Source organism: Channa argus, chromosome 12 (genome assembly GCF_033026475.1).
Source record: "Channa argus isolate prfri chromosome 12, Channa argus male v1.0, whole genome shotgun sequence".
In the NCBI taxonomy this organism is placed as follows: domain Eukaryota; kingdom Metazoa; phylum Chordata; class Actinopteri; order Anabantiformes; family Channidae; genus Channa; species Channa argus.
Genome location: NC_090208.1, coordinates 5,479,839 through 5,490,165, shown reverse-complemented (window position 1 = coordinate 5,490,165; position 10,327 = coordinate 5,479,839). Strand labels below are relative to the sequence as shown.

Sequence of the window (10,327 nt, the reverse complement as noted above, 5' to 3'; positions counted from 1 at the left end):
AGAGAATGTGACGTCGACATCACATTTGAACAAACTAAACATGAGCTAAGCAGGTGAATCATGTTAGTAGAAATATGTTCTACAGGAGCAGAGACACTAATAGATTTTACAGTAGAGTTTACTGTAATTAGTGACATAGAAAAGCAGCAAATTGTCTCATATAAGACGATGAAACAGTTGCAACTTGTGGCATTTTTAACCAAAATGTTGAATAATTTAAGTTTAATAATTTAAGGTGCAGAACAGTAAAAGTGAAATATTTCTCTCTAAAATGTTGACATAAAGCTGATAGATGTGAAGTTTGTACTTATGTGCAGTAGAACATGTGACTTTCCACTGACTCACTGATGCTAAATTGACCAATTTTCTTGATCTGGATCTAAATAAGCTGCATTTCACCTGATGAAGGTGAACTGAAGACAAATCCTCTAAGAAAGAACAGGAAGTGGAACAGATGTGAAGTGTTTGCATTTCTTACACAGTTGGTCCAATATTTTTAAGCAAACTCTATAATTAAAGTTGACAGTCTGTATTAAAGTCCTCTTGTTTTTAATCAGTGGGACTGATCTGTACGTGAATCAGTGTCTCTGTTCATGTGGCTTTTTCACATGTAACCAACACATTATTACACAACTGTAAGACTCTGTCTTCATGGACTTGTTGTCCCACGTTGAATCCACCAGGTGTCACTGTGCTGCTGAGCTCAGTTCAAACCTGCAGAGTAGATCCAGTGTTTCCTTCATGTTTCTTTTCCTGCTGGTTGGACCTGTTCCACTCAGTGTCAGCAGCATTTTATTTGGTGGGAATTGTTCTTGATGTGGTTCATCACGTTCGCAGCTGGAGACCTTATACAGACATTCAACTCTGTTCTAGCTCTTACTGGGACCATGAACTCAGCCTAAAGATGTCAGCTGCTCCTGGGACCTTTGAGTTGGTTTTGTCAGTCAAACTGCTGTTAAAAAGTGACCTGTTACCTGTGGAGCTGTTACCTGAATCATCCAGCAGGTGGCAGCACATCATCATATTCACATGGTCTGATTCCAATATTGGAGCAGTGTCTTTGATCCACAAGCATTTACACTGCGTCTCCAGCTGTGGTCATTTCTACTAGGTGAGCGTGTAATGTTTCACTTCCTGTATTTTTCCCTGCAGCGCTTCACCTGAATACACCACTGTGCTCACTGTGACACTTTGCCCTCTGCTGTTGAAACTCGGCAACTGCAGCAAAACCTCCACAACACAAAATCCAGTTGACAGGATACAGGTGATTTTCACCACCTGGTTACACATGCAAACCCACTCAACCCACTGTACATCCTGAACCACAGTTCCTCTGACTGATGCCTCCACTCATCCACTGTAGTACAGAGGATAACAGAGCTTATTCAAAGTGTTTAACAAAGGCCAAGAAGAGCTTCACAATTCTATTTAGTCATTTAATACATTTATCCAAAGTGAGTTAAAGTCAAACCAGGAGCAACTTGTGTTTCAGTGTCTTGATCAAAAACACCTGTGGATCAGAGGAGATGTTCAGTCAGCTTTATCTCCTGAACCACAGTTAACCACAACATTGTCACAATAAGGAAAAAACTGAATAAAGAAAAGTTAAACAAATTAAACATTTACCCCAAATTACTGATATTAGATATTGATCTTTTATTATTGGATTGGATTCTAGAACAGGAAACGTTGGATTTGGAAGTATCTAAATTTCAGGATCGATCTGTACATCACTACCATACAACTGCAATTTTATTACTAGTGAGACAGTCAAGGTGACTCAGGTCGAGGGAAGCAGGACCATGGACGGGTGTCATTCAATGTTAAATCACTTTAGAAAGTGAAGCCTTGTTAGCTGCTGGGTGTTAAACACTGGAAGATGCTCACTAACCTTGGCCTGTTGTGCAGCACAGCATTGATGTCAGAACTAAAGAGAAATGACATGTTACCTGTGAGGACTGGTCTGTTGTGCAACATCACAGAAGTGATCATTTCCCAACATTCACACATCAACACAAATCCAGCATGTAGGACTTACTCAGCAGCCTCAGCACAGTGTTTTCCTTCATTCTGCAGCTGTGTGAAAGTCCTGTAGATCACAGTAGTTAGATAGAATCTGCATAAACCACTTCCTAACTCAGTGTAAGTCACTACATGTCTGGGTGTCTGGGTGCTTGTCTCTTGTGATGAGAACAGAGGAGATGAACCCACAGACACAAACCTGATCACACGCTGTCAAAATACAGACATAAATTGATCATTAGTGTAGAAAACACAACTTACACCATAGAGGTGTTTCATGAATCATGTTACCAGGTAAACCAGACTTACTTCAGGCTTATTAGACTTACAGTGTTTTAGTTACTGATCCTTGTGGACAAAACAATAGAAGACTTCAAACTTAAAAGTGGAAAAGTTGTCATCATGTATGTTAACATGTATGTCATCATTTTCAGTAATAATACTAAGAATGTTTCCTCACAAAGGCTTTTTATTGGTTGTTTTGCCTTTTAATAAAAAAAATCCTAGATGATTATTGATGATTATATATTTGAAATTAAAATCTCTCATCTTTAGTCTCTAGCAGAGCTCATTCATTAAACATGTAATCAATGAAATTTAGACAGAGCTGATCGTACCTACAGCTGAGCCATTGAAGAGATGTTTGTCCTAATGTGACACTTGATCATCAAACACTTGTCATGTTCGTTGTTGTTCCTGGTTTCAGTCTGCACTGCTTATACCACTTCCTTTTTTTTGATGCAGTCTAGCAGATGTGTGGTTTTCTTCTTCTGCACGTTCAACAAGTCCTGTTTGTTCCGTTTCATTTTGAATTGAATTGAATGGAACAAGACACAGGACTTTTCCACATTTACATTTTATTTACATTTAGTCATTTACCAGACGCTTTTATCCAAAGCTACTTACAAAAGGTACAAGGCAGCAAAAATCTAATTCACTGAGAAAACATCAAAGCAAAGTGCTATGAGTGTTTCCATTTCATTAGATGCAACTGCAAGAAAGAACAGATAGGTGGTGTTATTATGTCTTTGTAATGATTTAAGTGCATAGGAAGTTGGGGAAGAGTTCAGTTTTCAGCAGGTTTTTAAATATTGGGACTGAGGTTGCTGAGAGTTTGGAAGCTCGTTCCACCATCATGGGACCAATGAGCTGAAGAGTTTTGCTTGGTGTCTTTTGTCTGGAGATGGAACCACCAGACCCTGTTTCATTTGCAGAGCACGGTGGACAGGTGGATGCAGAGGAGGTGAGAACAGGGTGGAGTCATCAAGATGTAATTATTATGACACTAACACTCTAAGATGGGACCATTAGGTGTGACCATCTTGTTGGATGTGAGAAATCGTCTTTTCATGAAAAGAGGAGACAGTTGGGCCTGAGGCCTCCTCCTCTGTCGAGAGGATTCTCCATGTGAACATAAATTTCTTCACATATTCCTCTGTACCATCTGTCTTCTTTGTCCAAAATGAGATGTGGATGACAAAAGTGGTTTCAAAGAAGGAAATTTTTTAGCTGCATTTCTGGCAGCTGCTCTGAGTTTTAACCACAAACTTGGGGTTAAGAATCATTGCACGCTATCACAGTGCTGACATCACAAATTGTTATGTATGATTATTTATGTTACAATCCACACATGAACAAACGCTGCAGGATTCTCAGTTTTTGTTGTTTTGAGTACTGATGCATTCAGTTAATATTCTCTTTTTGTTGATATTTACTTGCTGATATAAATATTGGAAAGGTCACAGCAAGCATTTTACTACATCATATCTAAGAAGCAGTGGAACATGTACTTTGACAGAAACAGGAAGCTGCAGACAGGGACGATCTTGTTGTGAGCAAATGTTACTTTGAGACAAATTACTGAGAGAGACACAGATTTCTGTCTTTGGTTATATTTCACTGACTTTAAAAAGAATCAGATGATCATGAGAATAGGACAATGTTGTGTGATACTGTTCCTGGTGGTCATGGATTATTAAGGGGTCAGCAGGGAGGAATCCAATGGTTTGATGAAAAGAGATCAGTAGACCTCTATTTGCTGATGACACTGTGTTGATAAGCAATAAGTAACTGAAACTGAAAGTCTGATGAGAGAATCCACAGATAGTTGTAGAAACCAAGCTAATATTGTTATGACATGAATGTTTGCTGTTGAGTGTTACCTGCAGCAGGACTGTTAGTGTGAGCACTCAGACATTTGCAGTACTGTCTGTTTTTCATAGGGATTTTAAACACTAGCAGATGATCTGCCGTTTGAAAGTTGAGATTCTCCTGTGACTTTGTGAATCCATGTATAACACTGACAACTGCTGGTTTGTGTCTGTGTCTCACAGTTGTTGAACAACCTGAAGCTCTTGATGTTGGTTCTGTTGTGATGATGTGCTGCCATCTGCTCTATTGTATTTTTAAAGTGAATCACAGAAAACTTGTAACTTTATTTTTTAAGAAATTGAAAACACCTATGTTGACAAAGAGCTGTACAGGAGACAGGTTGTGGCTGAGGCCTTCTCCTCTGTTGAGAGAAGGATTCTCCATGTGAACATAAATGGCTTCACTTACTCCTCTCTCATACCATCTGTCTTCTCTGTCTAAATTGTGGACGTTGTTGTTCTCAAACGAGGGTCTTTTGTCCTTCAGGTGTAGGTACACTGCTGATCCTGGTCCTGAGGTGAGCTTCTCCTGTGCTTTGCCATCGTCTTGTGCAGAGGCTGTTTGGTTTCTCCAGTGTAGAGCTCTGTAGTGTTTGCAGTTTAAGTGTTCAGTCTTTACGGTGGATGAGACTCTGTCTCTGTGTGTTGGTGAGTTTGAAGTGAACAGGTATGTGGTGTTTTCTGAAGACCCTTTTCAGCTTCTGTGAAACTGATCAAGAAAATAAATCAAATATTCAAATAATCAAAATACTATCAAGTGGATTATGAATAAAAGCCTTACCCACATGTGTAGCTTATTTTATTGTAACCATATTTTAACCTCTATATTGTGGTTATGATGTTCTGCTGATTGGTGTCCAGGTCCAAATGCAAGTTACCTGACTTTTCTCACAGCAAAGACTCAGATAAAGTCCTTAAAGTCCAGTTTTTGAGCCAGTTTTGTCTAAGAGAGGGTGGTGAGCCTTCCCTGGTTCATTGGGGCATCAGTATCTGGTTGTAGACCAAGAAGGCTGATTAGTAACCATGGCAAACTGTTGTAGGTATTATCCAGAAGTTGGTAGTTTTGGCAGAGATGAATCATGAAGTTAAAATAGTTTATTAGGCAGTAAGGTCAAGTGGTTAGAAATGAGTGGGCCCAGTAGAAGAAGGACCTGCAAACTTACGACTTGTTACCTGTGGAGCTGTTATCAGAATCAGTCAGCAGGTGGCAGCACATCATCATATTCACATAGTCTGTGCTTCAAAGCAAAATGTCACTATTTAGATGGTAAAGCTGGAGGTAACTGAAGCACATCACTTCCTGTGGTCTCTCTTGACTTGAAGGCTGAAACTGAACGATAAAAAAAAGGGATCCCAGCTACTTATTAACCAGAGATGACTAAAGAAGCAAACTATAATAAGGAAAATTGATAATAATGTATAGATGATATAGTATAGCAATGCGCCTCTGTAGCAAAACTCTTAAAAATATCTTCATTCCTCACCCAAAGAGATTTTGGCAGTATTACATATTATCATGTCTTGGTCTCAACTCCTTTAAGTCTTGGTCTCGTCTGGTTCTCCATACACTAAGGTTCTGACTACAATACATAATTAAAGAAGCTGGGTAATAGATTTGTCCTCTTTTTTAATTTTTAATTTTTTTTTACTGTTCATAAGCTATGTGGTTTATATTTGAGAATGGAAAGCATTACAGTTAAAGTTGAAATGCCAATGCAATCGCTCAGGCACACCGTACTTCATGAACCATTCTCTCAACAGCACCTTTGCTGTGGTCTCGGCCTTCTGGTCACGAGTAGGAAAAGCCTGAGTGAACTTGGTAAACACATCTGTAATTACTAAAACGTTTTCTCGTCCATCTGTTGCTGTTTCAAGCACAGTGAAATCAACTGCAACAACTTCTAGAGGTCTGGAGGCAAGAAAGGACTTCATGGGTGGGTGAATCTTGGGATGCGGCATTTTGGTCAAAACACAGCGCTGGCAGCTTTTTATCCAATGCTCAACATCTCTGTGCATGCCCACCCAGAATGCTCTCTGCCTCAGCAGCTGCAGGGTTCTTTCTATGCCTTGATGACCCATACCATCATGTACACTCTCCAGTATCTGTTTCTGCAAACCATTTGGAACAAGCAACTGGAAACAGTCTCCATAGCGTACATCCTCAACCACCCGATACAACAATCCATCTCTCTCTCTGATATGCTTCCATTGCTTTAAAAGTGACTTCACAATCTGTGGAAGACTTTTCCTTTCTTGGGGACTTGGTCTATATTTACGATCCCAAAATGTTCGAAACACACTAAGCACTGAGTCCTGACCTTGGAATGTTTGTAACTCCTCCTTGGAATAGCCTGGGAGAGTTGGAGTGGCTTCCCTACCACTCAAATGACACTCACCAGCTCCTAAGGCCCTTACCTGACTGACCTGACAGCACTCGACTCCAGCTTTGACCAACTCTGGTTCCAGGGAGGTTCCCCGGTGAAGCACATTACAAATGGCAACACAATCATCAAACTCTTCATCATCTTTGTTAGATTCAGGCTCCCCTGCTAAAGGGTGCCTTGAGAGAGCATCAGCTGCAGCATTGCTTCGTCCTGGACGATACTGTACATCAAAATCAAAAGCAGCTAACTGTGCAACCCGTCGCTGTTCAATGGCTCCCAGTTTTGCACTTTTGAGATGACACAGAGGATTGTTATCAGTAATGACAGTGAATTTTGAACCAAGCAGGTAACCACGAAATTTCTCTACTATGGCCCACTTGAGTGCCAACAGTTCCAACTTCATGCTGCTATAGTTTTTATCATTTCTTTCAGCATTTCTTAGCCATCTACTTGCATATGCAATGACCCTTTTTCTGTCATCCTGTTGCTGATACAGGACAGCACCTAAACCCTGACCACTCGCATCAGTTTCCAAAATAAAAGGGAGAGTAAAATCTGCAAACCCTAAAACTGGTGCAGTCATCAACTTTTCCTTTAACACTTCAAAGGCCCTCTCACAGTCAGTGTCCCATAGTGTACCCAGTCTCCTACTAGCCTTAGTTGAACTGCTAACACCATGACATTGATTAACCACCTCATGCAGAGGGGCAGCAATCTTTGAAAAACCGTCAACATACCGTCTGTAGTAGCTACACAGACCCAAAAAGGACTGTAGCTCTCTGACTGTGGATGGGACCGGCCACTCCTTAATAGCCGTCACCTTAGAGGGATCTGTTGCAATGCCATCTGCAGATATCTGATGCCCTAGAAATCTGACTTCTCTCTGAAGGAAATGACATTTTTCCCACTTAACCTTGAGTCCAGTGTACCTGAGACGCTTAAACACTATGTCCAGCCTTTCCAAATGTGACTGAAAAGAGGGAGATTACACCAAAATATCATCTAGATAAACTAGCATCATCTCAAAAATGAGGTCATTCATAGTCACCTGCATCAACCTTTGAAAAGTTGCAGGACCATTGCAGACAGCCATTGGCATGCGCAAATACTCAAAAAGACCAAAAAGTGTTGTGAAAGCGGTCTTATGGCGGTCTTGCTCATCTACCACAACCTGGTGGTAGCCACTGGCGAGGTCAATGGTAGAAAAGTATTTGGCACCCTTCAATGCATCAAAACTCTCATCGATGCGAGGCAGTGGGAAGGGATCCTTCACGGTTTTCAAGTTAAGCTTGCGATAGTCCACGCATAAGCGGATACTACCATCACTTTTCTGCACTATAACTACAGGAGAAGCATAGGAACTTTCACTTTCCTGGATTATCCCCTTTTTCAACAGCTTTGAAATGTGTTCTTGGACTTCTTTATACTGGTTGGGTGGAATACGCCGATAGGGCTGGGTGACTGGTAGGTCCTCAACCAGCTTGATTTCATGTTTTACTTTGTCAGTAGACCCAAGATCATCATCATTGTCTGCAAATACATCTGTGTACCTAGCCAGTAGTGCACAGAGATCAGCTCGCTCTTCTTCAGTGCCACCTATATCAAGTTTTTCTAAGACAGATTGTACTTTACTGTCAAACTGTTCATTTTTCATGTCAACAGAAACCTGTTCAACATCTGCGGAGATGCGGTGGAACTTCACTCCACAGGTCTGGTTATTTTCAACACATTCGACAGGAGAAATAATACCTATCCTAGTCCTTGGACACAGCCATATGTCCTCTTGTGAGAAGTTAACAACCTGGACTGGCAGGACGCGACTTTTGTTGTCTACAAGTGTTGGAATGACAAGTACGCCTGGGGGAAGTGGTGCATTTGCTGGTTCAATAAGAAGTTGCGTGTCCGTGCCTATCTGGGAGAAATGACCCTTAACCATCACAGTTGAAATGGACTCAGCAGGTACTCGCACCTTGTCTCTACCTAAAACCCGAGCCATTATCTTCCGTTCAACAATGCATGTCTGAATTTGCTGAAATGCACTCCTCCACCCAGAATCCAATGTACCTTCCAAAACTGTATCAAACTCTGAGACAACCAGCTGTCGACACTTATGAATGACATTCATACCAATGATACAGTGTTCTGCTGGGGTCACACCATCAGATGCTTTCAAGACTAGAAACCCACAGTTTGGGATTTTTAAGCCCATCGTCTCAACTTCCAGTTCAACATAACCTTGGTAAGGGATTTCAAGGCCATTTGCAGCAGTTAACTTAAGCCAACTAGACGTAGCAAGCATGGCATCATCATCCCCTAACAAATGCTTCCTGAAGAACTCATCTGTAATTGTACTGACTTGGCTCCCTGTATCAAGCAAACAGCAAGTTGCTACCTTGTTTAGCATAACATCAACTACTGGACACTTGCCTATGGCACGCTCGATCACTTGCTCTCGTGTAAGTTCAGATTTGGTTGAGTCTATCATCGGCCCCTGCATTGCCCGACTCACTGCAACCAGGGGTTCCCGTTTCCCAAATTGCTTGAAGTAGGAGGGCTTTCTGAAACTTTGCGCCACTTCTGTGGGCACTGCTTGGCAACATGACCTTCAGTCTGACATCTGAAGCAGATTGGCTTATCATCAGCTGTAAATTTTGGGACCGATTTTTTTTGTTGGCTAACTGCCATTGTGCTCGAGCTTTGGGTTTGAGTAGTCAAATCCTTCACTGCTCTGGTCAGTTCCGTAATCACTTTACCTTGTTCTTTAAGAACTTTCAAAACATCATCCAGTGAAACAGATTGCTCAGCTTGGCCTGAAGCACTAACTTTGCCTTGCTCAGCCAGAGCCTTCATAACAACCTCTAGATAGCAAGGATTCTCACTGGTAGTAACAGCTCTACACTGCATATCAGTTGTAAGATGGCTGCAGGCTTTCACTTTACTTTTACCGCCTTTTACACCTGGTCCTAGTTCTTCCGAGGACCATGAGTAAGCCTCTTCCCGTACTTCTATCAGGGAGGAGTCGGGAAGAGCTCTGACATATTTACGAAGCTCTCGTCTCAATACAGGATCTCTTACACCCTCTATAAACTGATCTCTCAGTGCAATTTTTCCATTAGCAACAGACCTAGGATAATGTTTCATTACTGAGCTCAGCGCTTGTGATAAGACATGAGAAAAGTCACGTATGTCCTCACCGTCTCTTTCCTTGCAGCTATAGAAGTTTTGCAGCAGCTGGGAGGAACTACGTCTATCTCCAAAACCCTCCCTGAGATAGCTAAACAGGTCACTCGTCTGCTCAGTTTGGTCATCTTTACGTAAACGCACCTCCTCTAAAGCTGGCCCTCTCAGGAGTGACATGACAAAATCAAACTGTTCGGGTGGGGACTGGTTGCGTGTAAACAGAACCCGTTCTACCTCATCAATAAACTCATCTACTGATCTTCCATCCTTATCCAAATCTCCACTAAATGGTGCAATATGTCGTTCCCTTGGCATGTACACATATGATCTAGTTGGTTCTGTGCTCAATGAGGACAGGGCAGACATAACTTCTTGTTGCTTTTTAGCTAATTCAATTATCTGTGTTTGCACATCAACTTGCCCTACTGCATCCTCCTCAGAATCACTATCCTGGTCATTCCCAAAACCCTGTTCATTTCCTACTACAATCTCCTCACTTTGGATTGACATGTTTCTTGTTTTTCTTTTCTATACAGTCTTTGATTCAGTCCAATAACATTCAGTCTTTATTTATTTTTTTTCAAATAGCTC

The 10,327-nt window shown here is 41.3% G+C and overlaps 1 protein-coding gene and 1 long non-coding RNA gene across 3 annotated transcripts; both read right to left on the bottom strand.

Annotated features, from left to right (window-relative positions):
* Positions 1–1,422: 1,422 nt before the first annotated feature.
* On the bottom strand, positions 1,423–5,879 carry LOC137137947 (uncharacterized). 2 transcript variants are annotated; one of them, XR_010915863.1, is made up of 3 exons: positions 5,346–5,879; positions 5,051–5,162; positions 1,423–4,881 (listed from the first exon to the last, which is right to left on the bottom strand). It is a non-coding gene; the product is annotated as an uncharacterized lncRNA (long non-coding RNA). The 2 variants fall into 2 exon arrangements; XR_010915862.1 differs by having other exon boundaries at positions 5,051–5,879.
* Positions 5,880–6,333: 454 nt separating this feature from the next.
* LOC137138068 (uncharacterized) lies at positions 6,334–10,246 on the bottom strand. The gene is made up of 2 exons (XM_067524975.1): positions 9,310–10,246; positions 6,334–9,142 (listed from the first exon to the last, which is right to left on the bottom strand). Exons 1-2 carry the CDS (start codon positions 10,244–10,246, stop codon positions 7,542–7,544), a joined length of 2,538 nt encoding a protein of 845 aa, XP_067381076.1. The 3' UTR covers positions 6,334–7,541.
* Between the last annotated feature and the right edge of the window lie 81 nt (positions 10,247–10,327).